The sequence below is a fragment of the Delphinus delphis genome, chromosome X (assembly GCF_949987515.2).
Source record: "Delphinus delphis chromosome X, mDelDel1.2, whole genome shotgun sequence".
Classification (NCBI taxonomy): Eukaryota; Metazoa; Chordata; class Mammalia; order Artiodactyla; family Delphinidae; genus Delphinus; species Delphinus delphis.
The window spans coordinates 95,568,530-95,589,744 of record NC_082704.1 but is presented as its reverse complement, the minus strand read 5'-3'; the positions used below and the strand labels follow the sequence as shown (position 1 = coordinate 95,589,744).

General features: G+C 36.0%; 1 protein-coding gene across 1 annotated transcript in view; it reads left to right on the top strand.

Annotated features, from left to right (window-relative positions):
* The window catches only part of CFAP47 (cilia and flagella associated protein 47), a 505,984-nt gene that overhangs the window by 467,630 nt on the left and 17,139 nt on the right, over positions 1-21,215 (top strand). Inside the window, 3 exon segments of the mRNA XM_069540349.1 lie at positions 1,333-1,427; positions 4,779-4,931; positions 18,331-18,502. Of these exon segments, the coding sequence (XP_069396450.1) occupies positions 1,333-1,427; positions 4,779-4,931; positions 18,331-18,502 (420 nt within the window).

The following is a 21,215-nucleotide window of genomic DNA, read 5'->3' as shown; positions in this document are numbered from 1 at the left end:
GGTATATGGCGTCCTGATGAGATACTGCCATGACTAGGGTGTGCTGTCGTTGCCAGAATGCAGGTTACTTGTCCCCTCTTTGCTTCGCTGAAATTTAAGCAGATTCCAGTGATGATGCAAAATTTAAATGTTTTCTCTGCTTTTATAATTTTCATTAAATACTTGTCTAGAAACTTTATTAATTAAAAAGAAATTCTTACTTTGTCCTATATGTGCATATTTCTTCTTCACATTCAGAAAATTCTTTCCTGTGGGCTCAGAGTCCATTCTCCCATGCTTTTTACCACTCCTGCAATCAAGCCTGCCGACGTGATCTGGGTAAAATGAAAATGAGGAGGCCCTTGTTCAAAAAGTATTAAGAATTTCAAGACATTAAACAAACATGAGCAATTCCAAGTGTGGAGTTCTTGCATACGTCACATGCCCATGAAGCTGGTCCTGCCTGTCGTGTCTTATGTTCCATTTTTCATAAGAAAAGCCTGTTTTCAACAACGACCAGAATCATTTTCTAGTATTGCTTTTCTCCTGATGGTGTATGATGGACGTAGAATAATTTTACAAATGCCCTTTTTCTTTTAACTGGTAGCCTCCAAAAGTAAATTACTGATAACTTTCTGAAGTCCTGTACTTAATGGTATTTTTTGTGTTTTGTGCTTTGCCCATCCAGTTTAGAACATAATATGGAAACTGTATTACTTCTGATTAATCAGTTTAGTCACATCAGTAAATACCAATACAGTCATCCCTCAGAATCCATGGGGTATCGATTCCAGGACCCCTGCAGATACCAATATCCATGGTTGCTCAAGTCCATTATATAAAATGGCATAGTATTTGCATATAACCTATGCACATCCTCCCATATACTTTAAATCACCTCTACATTACTTATAATTCCTAATATAATGTAAATGCTATGTAAATACAAGTTTTGCTTTTTGGAACTTTCTGGAATTTCTTTTTTTTTTTTTTTTAATATTTTAATTTCACAGTTGGTTGAATCTGTGGATTCGGAACCCACAGATATGGAGGGCCAACTGCTGTACTAACCTTTGAATGTAGAGAAAAAAGTTCTTCAGTTTTAACTTGCATCTTACAATGGTTGTATTACATTTTTCTTTGTGACAGTTTACCAGGGTTTGGTTTGAAATGGTTATAAAATCAACATTTGCAGAAAATGTTTTGTATTTCATACTTAGTTTTTCTCTGCCAAAGTTTAAATTCACAAGCTTTGCTAAAACACCATTAGGTTACTAAAAAATATGTCATTTCATGCTAATATTGAAAGTGTTTATGCTTTTGTTCACTCTTAATAATTTAATTTCTAATTAGAGCTTTGGGGATAGACAGTGAAGAAATCCCAGGAATATGCTGGATATACCCTATTCTTGGATTCCCACAGGCACCACATCCTAAATTCCCCCAAGGTAGGTATATCTTAGAGTCAGAGAACACCAGGATTTTAGGTATCTTAGAGGCCTTCTAATCCCATCTCTTCTTTGTACAAGTAAGAAAATCCAGGTCCAGAGAAAGTAGGTTGTAAAGTGACCTAGCCCTATTGGTGGAAATGCTAGGACTGAATCTTGTCTCTTAACAATAAGTCCAATGATCTTTCCACAAAACCATACCATTTCCTGTTGTCTTCCTTGTTGGTAAAACCTACAAATCAACTAAGATTGAAATAACATTAAATTCAGACCCCTTTATTTCATATTCTTTGATATGCTCAGAGCCCTGTGCTAGATCTGTAAGATTCCTGGGTACTGGGGTTCTTGGATCACATTTAATCACCATATTCTAGCTTCTGTGTAACTCATGGGGGCAATGATTCCTCTATTAGTTGTCCCAGATACAAAACTTTTATGGTGTTCTCCAAAAACCAGTCAGAATGTACTACAGATTTTAGGGAGGTGGGCTTGGCCACCACACATGCAACGTAAAATCCCTACTCTTAAAATGCCTTTTTTTCCCTCAATGACCCTTTTTTTTCTCCACATACTCCAGGCTTCTCTCAAGTTTCTGTATGTTCTCTGTCCCCAACACTCTTCTTACTTCTTCTGCATACTTTTATTTTCCCGTTTTGTTCCCAGGGTCAGCGTAAGAATCACAACTCCTCTTAGATAACCATAAGGTGAAATTTAGTATCCCAGCCTCTTACCAGGCTCTAGGCATAGTTTTTCATAACTAAGAATCACTGAATTGCACAGCAAAGGGATATCTATTTTTGATCTCCACCTTGAGCAACACAGATAAGCTAAAAGAAGTCTTGAAATTTTGAATTTTTCTTCTCCCTCCAATACCAATCTTTGCTAGTGAAAAAGAGCTAGTCTTTACTGATACAAATTATGTCACCACACTTAGAAGAGAAAATAGTCAGTTTTGCTTGTGAATAACAGCATTTCCCCAGAGACACTGGTTATAAAGGAAGGCCAAGATTATATATTTCCTTGTGTAGTTTAATTTTAACTGGAGTGAAAATCCACATAACTAACAGTACCTTTGACAATAAATGTCATTTGTTTTACTTGAAATATTTTTACTCTTGAGTTAAAAAATTATCAACAACAAAAAATTATCAACACATAAATATTTCATATATACTAAATTATCTTCAGAATGCTTCAAAAACATGTCAAAATGCTTTTTTTTAATTTCCTTCAAAACATAGTTGTTTTTATACTTTCCAAAGAGCTGAACAGTTTAAAATTTATAATAGTCTTCTGATCAAAGTGATGTAATACAGCCTAGACATTACTCTGTTGGGATTCTAACAGCAGTGTTGCTCATGTCTACCCCAGACACTGCTTGTTTTTTTCCCAGATTAAAGACTTAAAGCAGATTTTTTAAAGTCTAAAATAAAACCTATGAGAAAATACAAATTTCTTGCACAGTTTTCTTCAAAGGTTAAATATGCTCCAGAAACATAGAAATTTTCTATCAAGTCACTTCTTTTCATAATTATTAGATTTTTAAAGTAAATGTGAGTTCTGTAAATAGCCTGTGTTACATTAGCACAACCAAGTAGTAACATCTGTGTTCTGAACAGACTGTGTACTAGTTATTAAATCATTTTACCAAAAGTCTAAAACCTATTCTAGTAATTCTTTTTCTCTACAAATGCCCTTGAGAAACAGATGGGTATGATTTTATACGTAAATATTATTTACTTTCAGTACAGTCCATTCTTCATTCTTAAGAGCACATCAGAAATAACCCATTGCTTTCCCTGCTCAACTGTGTCACCATCAATGTTTGTTGTTTCTTTTTTTTTCTATGTATCTATAACCCAGGTTATTCTCAAGCCCAGGGTACTTTTGTTGCTCTGTGAACCACTTTTTCTCCTGTCCTTTGGGGGTAGATAATTAGAAAAGGACTGTACTCCCTATCACAGTGTAAAGACAATGGAATGTGAATCCATTGTGGTTTAGTAATCCTGGCATTGCTAGGGCAGTAATTTCCTAAGGACTTACAGGACAAGACCAATGACATGATACTAATTGTAACTTTGATCACACTAATTTCCAATTTAATGCTTTAGGACTGAAGCTAATTATAACCAGAAAAGCTTGTACATTTTCCTCAGCCATTTCAACCCACTTAATTTACATCTAACTTTGTACCCTTGTTGTACATTTCACATATTCTAAGTCCAAAATGTTCAGTATTAACCTGTAAATTTAAGAATTAAAATAAATTTATTTTAAATATTTCTTTACTATAAATGTGGTCTATACTGTGAAAACACATAAATCTGAGGACATTATCCAATCTTGCTGTTCAGATGAACATATTATCAATATTATTGATGCCACGAAAGCATAGTGTAATCCATTTCAAAGCTTTTTTAGTATTATGACTCCCTTTTTATCTCATATTCAATTTATGTCCTATGTGCATCTGAACTGATAAAAATATAACAGTTAATATATTTTGGAGAAATAATATTCTTAAATATGGACTGTAGCATACATGGCCCCATAATATTATACAGCTAATGCCAATATATTAATATTCCTTTATATAATTAGTAGTTGATATAGACATAATATTTTGGTTGCTCACAAGATCATTAACAACTTCTGCACTTTATATAGGAAAATGTTGGAATTATATATATATAGAAATATGTAAAGTTATATATTTAATGTTTTAGTGCTGTATGCTAAATTAATATGTAATAACATTTTAATATTAACTTTAAATAATTCGTTACAATTTTTAATTACTAAATAGTGTATTTTGTAAATTTAAAAGCAATTCACAAATGGAAATCAAAATATTTTACTTAATTTAAGTGAATTTTAAGGTGCATGTAAATAAACTAATATTTTTGGTTTAGGAGATACTTTAATAAAATATATTTTATAAGTGTTATTATAAAATAAACTTATTTTTTTAATTATTTGAAGGTATTTGCTGTAGTATTTTTATATAAGTAAAGTTTGGTATTTACCACAATGAGTATACAGCTAGCTGAAAAATCCAGTCCCTGAATCACATTTCTACATCCTAATGTAATCTTCTATACTTTGGTGTGTATCTTCTAGATTTATCTCTTGTCATGCTATTTTTACATATTATTTAATATTCATGTTGCTTCCAAAATGTCAATGTATGTTGATACTGGATGAGTGTATGTGTGTTAATACCAGATGCAATGACGTGTCAAAGTATGCCAAAGGAACTTTTATTTTTCATAACATAATTCATTTTTTCTATCTCAAGAACAATCATATAACCCAATAGTCAAATTAACTGAAAGTATTTCTCTCCTGTAGTTGTCATAAAATGTCAGTCCAGGAAGTGGGTAGAAGAGGAGGTGGAAGTCACATTGGATGGAGATTTTTGGGGACAAATTCCTATCTTAGATCTGACAAACTTTGTAGTGATTCCAAAAAGAAAATCATACGATTCTTATGAAGATATCAAAGGTAAGAGAACCACAGTCATGGGTATAAAAAATTATAATAAATAAAAACTCAATTTTCCTTAAATTTCAGGTTGCTGATTACTCAGTTGCATGAAAATCCATTCCCATTTATTTTTCACATACAATATCATTAAAATAGTGTCCAGTGAGTGTTCGCTTATGTTTGTTCTCTTCACATAGTAGTTTTCTCCAAAGCGACAATAATTATGGTTATCAGTGGATTTATAAAAATAGGTTGTGATTTTGTCATCAGTGAGGAAAGAAAAAGTTACAGTAACTGTAATTTTCATTTTCCTTCAACTTTAATTTCTTCCTTTACTCTCGTTTTCTGATTTAAGGAATAAGATTGAAGCCATGGCTTCAGCTTTAAACTTGGAAGCAGAACCTTGAATAAAATGTTTCTTATTTAAAGAAATAGAAAAATTGACATAAATTAGATAAAATTTATGTCAATAAAAATTGACATAAATCAATAAATTGACATATATTTTGTACAACTACCCCTCTGACATTTAGAACCTTAAATAAGACTTTTCAAAAAGTTAATATTATGGTCTGGCAAAATCAAATCTCAATGATGCAAACTTTATTTTTCAGCTATTTCCCAGATGAACTAAAGTAGAATGCTCCTATTCACACTGAAAGGGAAATTTCCATAGCAGTGTTTTATTAGAATCAAGGGGAGAAATCTATGTTTATGTATTATTTAAAAAGCAAATTAACCACAAAATTAAGTATGAAATTCCTTGCAGAAACAAAATATCTTCTCTAGTTTTCTCATTTATATGTATAGTTTTTTACTTTAATCTCACTACTATCATCTCTGTGTCTAATCTAATTATTTCAGTGATAAGAGAATGTAAATGAGGTATAACTGAAGAGAGAGAGAGTATACAAGAGTATAGAGAGGATATACAAGAGATAGTAAAATAGTTTTTAATATTTTATAATAGCAGCTATTTCTACTAAGTTATAAATGCTCATTTTAAATGGTTCAAGAAATTCCTGAAGTAATATGGAAAGCAGCCCCTCAACTCAATTCAGCCCCACTCAGATGGTGTTAGGATATAATAAACTTGATATATACCCTCTCATACTTCCGGCCATACTTGAGTGATGGAAACATGTTAGGAATTTAACCAGTTATTTTAACTAAGACCAATTAACAGTGACAAACAAGACAGGCGTATTTCTCTTTCACATGTAAGCCTGGGCTTGTGCATGGTTTAGGCAGTACAGTGCCTCTGCCCCTCAAGATTATCAGGGATTCAGGTTCCTTTTCTCTTGTTGCTCCACCATCCACTAAGTTGTCCTCCTCTGCATGATCAGTTCTACAGTCATGTCCACAGTGAAGAGCAAGCTGGTTCCCTTTAAAGCCATGACCTGAAGATGCATATGTGATTTCTACTTCTATCCCACTGGTGAGACCTCAGTCATATGGGCACACCTAGCTGCACTTGAGGCTGGGAAATGCCTCTTGACAGACCCAGATAAAACTGGGGGACATTCTATTATGAAAAAAGAGGAAAAGAGAGAAAGTAAATATTGGGGAGACAATTAGCAGTCTCTGCCATATTTTATTTGCTGTGAACTGTTAAAATCTATCATCAGTCCATCCGAAAGTACTTAATGAGGACCTATTATACATCAAGTGTTTTCTGGGCATGGAAATTCACACATACCCCTATCCCTCTCCTACCATCAGACTGGTCTCCCCACTCTGTAGGATAGAGTTCCAGTCAGTTTCTGGTCAACATCTCAAATCGCCTACTGAGATGAGGATCCAGGTTTAACTGGCTGGCTCTGCACAGCCGCTGTTGCTGTGAACCGAGCACCACCCTCCATTCTCCAGTTCTCTCAGCCACCTATCTGATATAAAGTATTGTCACTCTGTCTGTGCCTTCTACCATACCCCAAACCCAGATTAGAACCTTTCTGATATCCATGCCAGTTTATTTATTAAGTGCTTAGTCTTCCAAGAACAGTGCTAAGTGTTTTATGTTTTGTATTTATTGTATTATTATAGAACTTATCATCAAAGAAACCCTATGAAGCACATAGTATCCCTGTATTTTTATTTTACAAGTGAGGAAATCTAAGTAAAAGAAGTTTAGTGACTTATCCAGGGTCCTACAATGCAGCAGTGGAAGGGATAATGCATGAATCCAGGCCTGACTATTTTTTTTTTTTTTTTTTTTTTTGTGGTATGCGGGCCTCTCACTGTTGTGGCCTCTCCTGTTGAGGAGCACAGGCTCCGACGCGCAGGCTCAGCGGCCAAGGCTCACGGGCCCAGCCGCTCCGCGGCATGTGGGATCTTCCCGGACCGGGGCATGAACCCGTGTCCCCTGCATCGGCAGGCGGACTCTCAACCACTGCGCCACCAGGGAAGCCCCTGACTATTTTTTAAAACCGTTTTAAAAAATACTTTAGATTTAAAACCTAAAGATGAAATAGTAGGTTCTGAGCTGTTCATATTGGCATCAGGCCTAACCTAATTGCTTTATCTTCTAAAGCCCTGTAGAAATCAAAAACTTTTACAAGGGAAAAGCTTTCTAAGAGGTTCCCTAGCATAAGGTATAATGCCCGGTACAAAGTGGCCAATCAATAAACAGAGTTGTTTCAGCTTTCCCTTTATTATCACACTCTCTTCTATTTTACTTTGTACCCTGTTTTATCCTCTTGCTCTTTTTTTCAGTAGTAGTGTTTACACATTGCTTGCTGAATAAAAAATGACTTTGCGACATATAAAAGTACCAATACCCATCAATTTTTCACCTATAAAAATATCTATTCCGTATGAAATGATATTTGATCACTTTTACCTACTAAAATGTTTTTGTTTTGTTTTGTTTTTGTGCGGTACGCGGGCCTCTCACTGTTGTGGCCTCTCCCGTTGCGGAGCACAGGCTCCGGACGCGCAGGCTCAGTGGCCATGGCTCACGAGCCTAGCCGCTCCGCGGCATGTGGGATCTTCCCGGACCGGGGCACGAACCCGTGTCCCCTGCAACGGCAGGCGGACTCTCAACCACTGCGCCACCAGGGAAGCCCTACTAAAATGTTTTTGACGTGATTCAATCTATATAAAATAATCTTGAATTACATTCACCATTTGTTCCCTACTGTCATTCTAGCCTGTTTATCTTTATTTGCTGAAGCTGTAATATGTAGAGCTAGGGAATATTTATTTCTCTGCTTTTCTATGCAGGCCTGCTTTCTCCTCTCTTTGCAGGTCTCCTTTCTCTGCCTGCTCATTGACTTATACACATGGCTCCATCACACTTAATCAACACTTCCATTTGCTTCATGAAACCCTTGGTGTCTTCCAAAAAAGATTATTCAAACTGGGGTTCTATTATTTGCAAATAAACATTCTGAGAGTAAATGTAGAAGAGGAACTAGAAATAATAAATATTTCTTAAATGAATTACAAAAATGTCAGAATAATCTCCCCTACACACTTTCACTATAAAATTTGCAAGGCAGTATTTGAAAAGCTGGAGATGGAATTATGAAATGAGTATCTATGTTATATGTATCCAATGTATTTCAAAAGGTCTTTGGAATTCCAAAAATATTAGTTCACCCTAACTGTGTTCTTTTTATTTACTGGCTAGTTATAGATAGTATGAAGTATGTGAGAGTTGGAGATAGTAATGCAGTTACTAGGTTGCACAATGAGATATTTAATTCTTAATTATATTAACTTATTTTTTCCCTTTGGTTGAATTTTAGTTTTGTCATTGCAAAATGCCAGTGTAATCACGAACTGCTTAAATTTATAAAAAGTGAAATAAATTTATATGAGGAGAGGGAAATTTTCCATTTCAGTGCCTTTTCAGTTATTCTCTATTTCAAAGAACTATCCATTAATAATGGAATCAGACTGATACAAAGCATTTCCATTTATCTCAAAAAAGTTATTATAAATTGGATATAGATTTTACCTTAGTGAATCATGTAGTGACATTAGACAAATGTAGGAAATGTAATCTTTAATTAAATGAAATTCTGTTGGCTTTCTTTGCTTCAACTGATAGACAATACTCAAAGAAAATTCTGATTGTTTATGCATACCAGGGATAAGAATATTAGTGTAGATTAACCTCAGAATTCAGATGTGTAATACAACTTCCAATTTCCAGTGATAAATAAATGTAAGTGCTTTCTTATTAAAATAGAAAATAATTTTAGTAAGCAGCCAACCTATAATAATTGTACCCCAGTGAATGTCCAGTTTCTTTCTGAAGTGAAACCATTGTTTTGTGTGTCATCCTACTATGCTTCAGTGAATTTTTTTAAGGGGGGGTTCTTTATTCTTTTTTTAAAATAAATAAATTTATTTATTTATTTATGTCTGCATTGGGTCTTTGTTGCTGTACGCGGGCTTTCTCTAGTTGTGGCGAGCGGAGGCAACTCTTTGTTGTGGTGCACAGGCTTCTCACTGCGGTGGTTTCTCTTGTTGCAGAGCACGAGCTCTAGGTGCGTGGGCTTCAGTAGTTGTGGTTTGCTGGCTCAGAAGTCGTGGCTCACGGGCTCTAGAGCACAGGCTTAGTAGTTGGGACGCACAGGCTTAGGTGTTCTGCGGCATGTGGGATCTTCCCGGACCAGGACTCGAACCCATGTCTCCTTCATTGGAAGGTGGATTCTTAACCACTGCACTACCAGGGAAGTCCGCTTCAGTGAATATTAATAGTTTAGTGTTCAAGCCTTGATTTTTATTTGAAATCTATCCTGTTGAAGGGAAAATGTTGATGCTTCTATGACATGAAGTGGAAAGGAAGGTAAAGAAATGCTTGTATCCAGGACTCATCTTACTATGTTCTTGCTACTTTAAATTGCTTAAATTGTACTCTTGTCAGGTTGCAAGCTAAAGAAATTATAATTCTGATAATAGAAATTGATTAAATCTTATTACCTGAAAAAAATCCGCTTCCTCCTAGATAAGCAGGGTCTATAAGGAAGCTGCCAACATCATTTTGAGAGGTTTGAAAGGCATGTTAGGAAAACAGTCTCTCTCAAATAGCTCTTGAAAATACACCTTTTGATATGGTTCATATTTTACTGCTTCATTACTTTTCATGATGAAAAGTAATGCTTACTATTGAAAATTACTATTTGGAAGGCTTGCAGGCTTATCTCTTCCCATCATTCTCTCTAAAATAGCTTTTTCTCTGCTCAGTACCACCGAACGCGAGAAGCTATCTATTTTTTGGCAAAAGACATTTTAATTGGTGAACGTTTATTTCTGTTCTGAAGCATGTCTTGCTATACAGAAGTACGTTTGTTCAGTCCCCTCTCAACTTTAATGTTTTTCTCTGTCTTAGTGTCTTTTCTCTGAATATTTAATAAATCAGTTGACCTCTCTCTTTTCTGAGTTCCTTAAAAGCATCTGGTAATAACTGGATTCCTTTCACTGCTGTTATTCCAAAGATGTAACCAACTTACATGCACTCTGTAATTCTCTCTGCTCGCCCTTTCCTTCTCACCTATTTCTTTATGGAGGGACAAGTCTGGTCACAAGTCTGAATACTATTTTAGACTTTATGCAAAGGCAAACCAGCTGTTTTCACCTACGCGTGTCATTTAATTATAGTTTACTCAACACATTATATAGAATTCAAAAGAATCATGTTGTTTAAGCCATTTTGTACTTCCTGTAGTCTCTTAAATCCCTTATGGTGGAAATTAGAGCACTTCACTCTGTGGCTTGAACTTTGATGGGGCTTTTTTAGGTGTGATCATTAATTACACCCTGTATTCCCTCATCCGAATTTATAAGCATCTGAGAAATAGATGTAGAAATAAAGCAGATGGAGATCAAAAGGTACCTTTATATAAAGGTGAACTGGAAAATGACTTTGGATTTGTTTGGGCTTATTAATACCTTCCACCAAAATCAAGTGCATTAACCCCAGCCTAGCCAGTTGTAGACTCCCTATAGGAATAAACAACCAACACATGAAGAAGAAAGAGAAAGTATACATCCTGGATTCAGGACATCGGGAAAGAAAAAAAAGGGTCTGCTCATCTGCTCATGCTTCATTTCTTCACCCAAATTCACGGATCAGATATGTTGCTTTTCCTTGGATGGCAGATCATGATGGAGGAGGCAGATTGATGCTGAGATTTTTTTTCCTCCCATAACTTTCCCTTCTAGTGAGTGAATAAGCCTCTCTATGTAAACATGATCAGTAGGAAATAAGGATCCCCACCACTGCCTTCCCATTATTTCCCTTTATCTTCATCATCTTCTTTCCCTGAGAGTCCAATAAAACTATCAAACCTCATTAAATGAAAATACCAGGACCTCTCTGTTCTCTTTCCACCCTGACTCCTCACACACACCATTGAGTTAATGAAGATTGATCGCTTTCATATCTTTTTTATTCAGCAACAATCTAGGGAGCATCTTTGCTCCCAGGTATTATGCTGAGTCCCAGAGATGCCAAAATTTAACAAGACACAAACTGTTGTGAAGGAATTCAAAAAACATCTATCCAATATGTTGGATTTATGCACCTGTACTATTTAAATCAATTGGTGTTGCCCTACTGGGATATTATAATACTTGTATTTTTAGACTGTATTTTGAAATGTCACTTCTATAAGACTACAAATTGTACCGTGTGGACAGAATTTCCCCTATAGTTGTGTTTATTCTTCCTAAGTAACTCCTAGTCCGTGCCTTCTTTGTGCCTCTCTGGAGATTAGTTCGGTGACGCTCTCTCTATGGGACTTTTTCTGTGAGAGTAGTTTTGCCATTGAACTGCATAACAGATTCATGCCTCTTCCTGTTATTTCCCAGTTTTCAGTAGCTTGAGGCTGTTTTTCTTTGATTAATCTATTGTCTTTTTTTGTGCCTGATTTGCTGATTTATGTGTCACACTGGTCGCCATTTCACCCCCCAGGCCAGTCATCTTGTTGCATGTTGTTTACGTGTTGAGTGTAAACACCATGTTGGGTTTGGTCTGTGATCACAAACAGCTCCTGAGAAGCTCGTCATTGGTCCTCCCATGACCCCATATTGGCCTCTAGACTTGATCCTTTCCTCTGCTTCTCTTCATTTTGCTTTCTCTACTCCACTCACTCCATTAAGCCTTCTGTCGTAACTACTCTAATGAGAGTACCCCTGACAAGATTGTCAACCTTATCCAATATGCCTAATCCAGTGGTCAGATTTGTGTTCTGAGCTTACGCGTCGGCAGCATTTACCAGTTGACCCAGTTAAAGAAATTTCTGTTCTTGGCTGTCATGACTAGCTTTATTTATCTCTCCCTTCTCCATCTCTGTTGTTGGCTCCTCTTCCTCTGATCAGGATCTAAATGTTTGAGTGACCCAGGCCTCTGCCCTGAGGGCCATCACACCCGCTTGCGCAGGTGGTGGCCTGCACATTTCCAGATGCAGCTGCTGATGGCGTCTTCTCAGCAGTTGTGCCACTTGACAGGCCTGGTATCCTAGGTTGTGACACCTGAACACAGACAGCTTGGGTTCTTCCATTTAGTCTCTGTAGGGCCTTGACAAAATTACTTTAGTTGTCTATAAACTTTGTTTCTTCAATTGTAGTATGGAGATAGTAATGGTATCTATTTCATAGGATATTTTTTTAAGATTAAGTGCAAATACATAGAATCCTTAAAAGTGCCTGATTCTCAGTAAGTGTCTCAGAAGTGTTAGATATTACCATTATTATCATTTAAAGCTCTGTTTGGGCATTCTCTGACAGTGATGTAACTAGAGGGCCTGTCTTCAGTCACTGACAAATGACATGTTGAGATGGAAACATGATTCTTTCAATGTCATTCAGTGGGTTTTGTCATTAATACACAAAAGAATATTCTATCAAAAAAGAAAGTACGAAAATGTGGTACCTAAATCTTAGAGTCTGAAATTGGGTGCTCATTGCTAAAAGGTTAGATAAAATATTTATGTTACAAGAAGTTCCTTTATCTTTTATTTCTGGTTTCTTGTTTAAAATGAAACATGTAAGAAGAGCATCAGCTATGTGGCCACTTTCTTCCTTTAATTTTCATTTTGTAGTGCTTGCAGTTGTATTAAAGGACCATGCAGTTATTTTAAGTTAATCAAAATGTTTGGTCTATTAAATGACCTTATGAAAGTGCAGTAAAGCATGTAAATGAAATACCCCTTCAAAAAGGTGCACAATTTTGTAAAAAAATAATAAGAATGTGCAGACGGCACATTCTTCATTATCTGTTCAAAGAAAATAGCTTTAGGTAGTTTATCCAGTATCCTCTCTTTTCTTTGAATACCTTGTTGTCATCATCCTATTTCAGATTTGTCTTCAGTACTCCATTCATTCCTTGTATGATTACTATGTTCTTTCAAACAAATGTAGATGCCTGTTATTAACGAAGAGACAACTATAGAAATTTAGGGAAGGAGCATGAGTAATATTGTTCTTTATACTTTGATATTCATTTCTCTATAATTGAGACATTTTGGTTCGGTTTACTATGAAACGTATTTCTTACAGATTAAAATATATATGGTATAAAATACATAATTTCAAAGTACATTTTGCAAATAAATTGGTTAAAATTCAGTACTTTTTGATTATTTATCATATTTAATCAAGCGTTCTCTTTTTAAAAATTACTAATATTCTTCCACATTGAATAAAATGCAGTCATTGCCCTGAGAAAATTCACCCAAGTAATAGGCACCCTTGGCCAACATAGTGCCCATTGCATGATTTATGGGTATGATGATACAAGCATTAGATTGAATGATAATTATGCAGGCATAATATCTGGATGGAGACATACCCCTCTTATTCAATATAATGACCTTGCTGTCATACCCAAATGATTATTACCATCATTATTTTATGAGACAGTAAATGATCAATAGATAGATAGAAAGATATAGATATCTCATATTCTACAATTCTCTGAAACCTGTTTGATTAAATATTTTGTATGTATCAATATGTTAAGGGTATGAATACAGTACTGAAGTGATAAGCTCATGATTCTAGTTACCAGTCAGGACTGCTCATGTAGCTGCCACTTCACACATCACAGGGCATTGCTTGAGCTTAATCTACATCTTCCTCTCACCCTTGTGAAAGTCACCACATGGCCTGAACTACTGCAGAAACTTCATTACCTTCTCTCCTAATCCCCTTTTGCTCAATTTACCATTCAACGATCACATCACTTCCATACTTAAAACATTCAGTAGGCTCTTGTTATTCTTAGAAGTCCCAAATCGTCACTGTACTCTGCATGGTCTTGCCTATTTTGCCCATTTCATCTCTTGACAAGTTCTTCCTACTCCCTTTTGCTCCACCTGCTTAAGTTCTTTCTCAAATGAGCCAAGGTGGTTTCCACCATGGAAAAATTCCCCATGCTGCTCTGATGCCTAGGAGGCATTTACTTTCTCTCTACATCCAGGAAACCCTTATCGCCTTTCAACTTTGGTGTACTGGTCACCTCCTCAGGACCTTAGAAGTCAAGTTCCCAGGACCTTTGCTCTCATAGTCTCTTCTGCTTCTCCATAGTAGCCGTTATCACAGTAGTCATTTAAAAACTAGTGATATAATTGGTAGTTTATTGGCAGTTTTTCCCTCCCAATCATAAAGCTCCATGAGGACAAGAACCTTATTTGTTATTTCAAGGAAAGCTTTCAATTATTATTCATTGAATGAATAAAGAAATGAAAATATAAATGATAAGAAAAACGTTTTTAAAGTCTGTTTAGATGTTGGCTGTGGAAACAAAATTATCTGCCTCATATTCATGAATTTAGCCGTAGCTAGGAAGTTTTACTGGGGCAAATTCTACAGGTCTTAGTGAGCAGTTTATGAAAATCTTCAGAGAATGGGAGACCATTGAAAATGGGAAGTGCTTTTAGACAAGCCTGTGATAACCATTATATATTGTAAAATACAAAAAAAAAAAAAAAAGTTTAGTAAATATTTCAGTACCTGTTAAAACACAATTGAAATTAAATATATATTTATCCTATTAATTTCATGAGTTCAAGTCTTTTTTTTTAACATCTTTATTGGAGTATAATTGCTTTACAATTGTGTTAGTTTCTGCTTTATAACAAAGTGAATCAGTTATACATATACATATGTTCCCATATCTCTTCCCTCTTGCGTCTCCCTCCCTCCCACCCTCCCTATCCCACCCCTCTAGGTGGTCACAAAGCACCGAGCTGATCTCCCTGTGCTATGCGGCTGCTTCCCACTAGCTATCTATTTTATGTTTGGTAGTGTATATATGTCCATGCCACTCTCTCGCTTTGTCACAGCTTACCCTTCCCCCTCCCCATATTCTCAAGTCCATTCTCTAGTAGGTCTGTGTCTTTATTCCCGTCTTACCCCTAGGTTCTTCGTGACATTTTTTTTTTTCTTAGATTCCATATATATGTGTTAGCATACGGTATTTGTCTCTCTCTTTCTGACTTACTTCACTCTGTATGACAGACTCTAGGTCCATCCACCTCACCACAAATAACTCAATTTAGTTTCTTTTTATGGCTGAGTAATATTCCATTGCATATATGTGCCACATCTTCTTTATCCATTCATCCGATGATGGACACTTAGGTTGCTTCCATCTCCTGGCTATTGTAAATAGAGCTGCAATGAACCTTTTGGTACATGACTCTTTTTGAATTATGGTTTTCTCAGGGTATATGCCCAGTAGTGGGATTGCTGGGTCGTATGGTAGTTCTATTTTTAGTTTTTTAAGGAACCTCCATATTGTTCTCCATAGTGGCTGTACCAATTCACATTCCCACCAGCAGTGCAAGAGTGTTCCCTTTTCTCCACACCCTCTCCAGCATTTATTGTTTCTAGATTTTTTGACAGCAAGATCCTTTTTGACCCACCTCCTAGAGAAATGGAAATAAAAACAAAAATAAACAAATGGGACCTAATGAAACTTCAAAGCTTTTGCACAGCAAAGGAAACCATAAACAAGACCAAAAGACAACCCTCAGAATGGGAGAAAATATTTGCAAATGAAGCAACTGACAAAGGATTAATCTCCAAGATTTACAAGCAGCTCATGCAGCTCAATAACAAAAAAACAAACAACCCAACCCAAAAATGGGCAGAAGACCTAAATAGACATTTCTCCAAAGAAGATATACAGATTGCCAAGAAACACATGAAAGAATGCTCAACATCATTAATTATTAGAGAAATGCAAATCAAAACTACAATGAGATATCGTCTCACACCAGTCAGAATGGCCATCATCAAGTGTCTTTTTAAGGGACTGCTAAGGACAGAATTTTCCTCCTGTATTTGTTACAGTCGTCCCAAGAACTGTTGACCTGTAACTTTGAAATTACAAACTGTATTAAGAGCAGCTACATTTATTTAGATATTTTTTTAGAAATGTGCAATTACTCTCTTAAAGTTATGAGCTATGTTTGTCATGAGTGATTAATTTTATACAACAATCAGATGATAATTAATTTACACTGGCCTCACTGATTTAGCTCTTATCAACCATGTCCACATAAAAGTACTATACAGATTCTCTTCCACTTAGCAAAAGGCATGTTTTTAACTTGATAATATGACTTTTCAAGTAAAATGCAGAGACTCTATTATGATAGCTTTAAGACACGATACAGAATGTCAGTTTACGATTTTGTACAACCCAATTCTGTCCCTCTCCCTTAGGTGCTAGTATCAACATATTCAAGTTACAGGTAAGGGGGATATGTGTAGTTTGAAAAAATTATGTGTAGTTTGAAAAAAATTCCTAGTTGCCTCACCCCCTGTCCCTTGCAGATAATCATCTCTGTTTTTTGTACCAGTGGGTTTTCTTATGATTGGAATTATGACATCCATAGAGACGATTCCCCACAAGGGGTTCAATGCTTCTGAAACTAAATTTAGCTTCTCGTTTCCTATCTTGATTCTAACACAGCCATTCCCATAAAGGCTTCAATAATTAAGCAGAAACAGATGCAAATCTCAACTACATACAGTATTTACTTTGAAAAATATGTCATTTGAATGCAGTGGAAATTTCATCTCCCACTAAACACTCTAAAATTCTTAAATACTGCTTCTCTGTATGGAATGCTGCTTCCTATACATTTCCATATCCTGTCCCCAAAACAAATAGACACATTAAAGTAGACATGTTGATTTTGCTACAACAAAGAATGGTTATTGATAGGAACAACAGTTGCCGATTTTGTCAACAGGATGAGAACTAGCAATTCAGGAGGTCAGAGATTTATTTTTACACGTGGAAAAAAAAAAAAAGATCTTGTAAGGGTGTGGGTCAGTCAGTTATTTTACATTAATAAGGTTTGCTGAGTAATCATTAAATGTGACTCAGGCTTGTTACAGCCAAGCTATTTTTCAGAGTTCTGTGGCAGAAATTATAATCAGTTACTTCTGAAAGGTGGTCTGGTTTCTGTTAGGATTGCTTAGAGGTGGCTGTCAGTTCTGTGAATCCAAGGATCGCGTTTACCTTTACACACTAGAGACAGACTTTAGAAATTAGCTCAGCTGTGGACCAGGTCCAGTCATGGTTCTCTGGAGCTCTCTTCCATGATCTATGTGCAACAAACTTCTTGATTTGCAAGTTGGGCTCCTTAGATGGACATGGAGCATAAATATAATAAATGCTTGTGCTTCTCTTCTACATGCCAGTCTTGAATTTAAGATATTTTTCACATGTACCTAACAAAACCCTGCTATAATTAACTTTCCTCTGGTAACCTACTGGGTAAGAAAATACAGTTAACCATATTGTCTATAATAACCCAAGACTAATGAAGAACTCTCTCTTGTATTAAACTTTACCAGGGAATTCCCTGGTGGTCCAGTAGTTAGGACTCCACATTTTCACTGCTGAGGGCACAGGTTCAATCCCTGGTCCGGGAATTAAGATCCCGCAAGCCGTGCAATGTGGCCAAAAAATAAAATATACCAGTGTTTGAAAATCCTGCCCTAATAGACTGGGATGCAGTTTTAATATTGTTTGAACTTAATTCAAATCGTTCTTTATAAATTACAAGTCTATAGGCTTTTAATATATTTTTTATAGAGAGCATGTCATTATTTTTATTTTATAGTAAATATTGATTTTTAGTTTCCACTTGGCTATTTCTTGTTTCATAAGTCTGAATTTTAAGGATTTAAGATAGTGGAATTTAAGCATGATGGGTGCATGTATTTTTTTTTTATGTTCATTCATTTATTTACCTTTTAACAAAAGCATACTGAGTATTATTATATATCTGGTAATGCAATAGGTATTATGAACACAAAGCTAAATAACATATACCATCTTCCTCCCTCTAAATACTTGTGCATGATTAATGCTGACATAATTGATTTTCAACCTATACATATTTAATCGAATTAAAATGCATTTTAATCTTAATTTTCTTAGATATACCTGTAAAACGTGAATTTGAATATGAAATTCAATTTGAATCTGAAGCTGTGAAGGCTAATTTGGAATCCTGCGTGGCTTTATATTACATTAAAAAATCTTATAATATCAAGGCTGAAAGGGTAACATTGGTCTTCAGTCTGATATTTGCACCAAAGAAACCACTGAGGTAAACCTGCTTTCACCCCTATTTTCTTTCTTTTTTTTCTTTTTTTTTTTGCAGTACGCGGGCCTCCCACTGTTGCATCCTCTCCCGTTGCGGAGCACAGGCTCCAGATGCGCAGGCTCAGCGGCCATGGCTCACGGGCCCAGCCGCTCCGCGGCATGTGGGATCTTCCCGGACCGGGGCACGAACCCGTGTCCCCTGCATTGGCAGGCGGACTCTCAACCACTGTGCCACCAGGGAAGCCTGTACATGACTCTTTTTGAATTATGGTTTTCTCAGGGTATATGCCCAGTAGCGGGATTGCTGGGTCGTATGGTAGTTCTATTTTTAGTTTTTTAAGGAACCTCCATACTGTTCTCCATAGTGGTTGTATCAATTTACATTCTGATCAACAGTGAAAGAGGGTTCCTTTTTCTCCACACCCTCTCCAGCATTTATTGTTTGTAGATGTTTTGATGATGGCCATTCTGACTGGTGTGAGGTGATACCTCATTATAGTTTTGATTTGCATTTCTCTAATGACTAGTGATGTTGAGCATCCTTTCATGTGTTTGCTGCCAATCTGTATATCTTCTTTGGAGAAATGTCTATTGAGGTTTTCTGCACATTTTTTGATTCAGTTGTCTCTGTTTTTGATATTGAGCTGCATGAGCTGCTTGTAAATTTTGGAGATTAATCCTTTGTCAGTTGCTTAATTGGCAAATCATTTCTCCCATTCTGAGGGTTGTCTTTTGGTCTTGTTTATGGTTTCCTTTGCTGTGCAAAAGCTTTTAAGTTTCATTAGGTCGAATTTGTTTATTTGTATTTCCATTTCTCTAGGAAGTGGGTCAAAAAGGATCTTGCAGTGATGTATGTCATAGAGTGTTCTGCCTATGTTTTCCTGTAAGAGTTTGATAGTGTCTGGCCTTACATTTAGGACTTTACTCCATTTTGAGTTTATTTTTGTGTATGGTGTTAGGGAGTGTTCTAATTTCATTCTTTTACATGTAGCTGTCCAGCTTTTCCTAGCACCACTTATCGAAGAGGCTGTCTTTTCTCCATTGTATATTCTTGCCTCCTTTATCAAAAATAAGGTGACCATATGTGCGTGGGTTTATCTCTGGGCTTCCTATCCTGTTCCATTGATCTATATCTCTGTTTTGGTGCCACTACCATATTGTCTTGATTACTGTAGATTTGTAGTATAGTCTGAAGACAGGGAGCCTGATTCCTTCCACTCCATTTTTCTTTCTCAAGATTTCTTTGGCGATTCGGAGTCTTTTGTGTTTCCATACAAATTGGGAAATTTTTTTGTTCTAGTTCTGTGAAAAATGCCATTGGTCGTTTGATAGGGATTGCATTGAATCTGTAGTATAGTCATTTCCACAATGTTGATTCTTCCAATCCAACAACATGATATATCTCTCCATCTGTTTGCACCGTCTTTAATTTCTTTCATCAGTGTCTTATAATTTTCTGCATACAGGTCTTTTGTCTCCTTAGGTAGGTATGTTCCTAGGTATTTCATTCTTTTTGCTGCAATGGTAAATGGGAGTGTTTCCTTAACTTCTCTTTCAGATTTTTCATCATTAGTGTATAGGAAAGCAAGAGATTTCTGTGCATTAATTTTGTATCCTGCTACTGTACCAAATTCATTGATTAGCTCTAGTAGTTTTCTGGTAGCATCTTTAGGATTCTCTATGTATAGTATCATGTCATCTACAAACAGTGACAGCTTTACTTCTTCTTTTCTGATTTGGATTCCTTTTATTTCTTTTTCTTCTCTGATTGCTGTGGCTAAAACTTCCAAAACTATGTTGAATAATAGTGGTGAGAGCAGACAACCTTGTCTTTTTCCTGATCTTAGAGGAAATGATTTGAGTTTTTCACCATTGAGAACGATGTTGGCTGTGGGTTTGTCATATATGGCCTTTATTATATTGAGGTAAGTTCTCTCTATGCCTACTTTCTGGAAGGTTTTTATCATAAATGGGTGTTGAATTTTGTCGGAAACTTTTTCTGCATCTATTGAGATAACCATATGGCTTTATCCTTCAATTTGTTAATATGGTGTATCACGTTGATTGATTTGCATATATTGAAGGATCCTTGTATTCCTGGGATAAACCTCACTTGATCATGGTGTATGATCCTTTTAATGTGCTGTTGGATTCTGTTTGCTAGTTTTTGTTGAGGATTTTTGCATCTATGTTCATCAGTGATACTGGCCTGTAGTTTTCTTTCTTTGTGACATCTTTGTCTGGTTTTGGTATCAGGGTGATGGTGGCCTTGTAGAATGAGTTTGGGCGTGTTCCTCCCTCTGCTATATTTTGGAAGAGTTTGGAAAGGATAGATGTTAGCTCTTCTCTAAATGTTTGACAGAATTCACCTGTGGAGCCATCTGTTCCTGGGCTTTTGTTTGTTGGAAAATTTTTAATCACAGTCTCAATTTCAGTGCTTGCGATTGGTCTGTTTATGTTTTCTGTTTCTTTCTGGTTCAGTCTTGGAAGGTTGTGCTTTTCTAAGAATGTGTCCATTTCTTCCAGGTTGTCCATTTTATTGGCATATAGTTGCTTGTCGTAATCTCTCATGATCCTTTTTATCTCTGCAGTGTCAGTTGTTACTTCTCCCTTTTCATTTCTAATTCTATTGATTTGAGTCTTCTCCCTTTTTTTACTGATGAGTCTGGCTAATGGTTTATCAATTGTGTGTATCTTCTCAAAGAACCAGCTTTTAG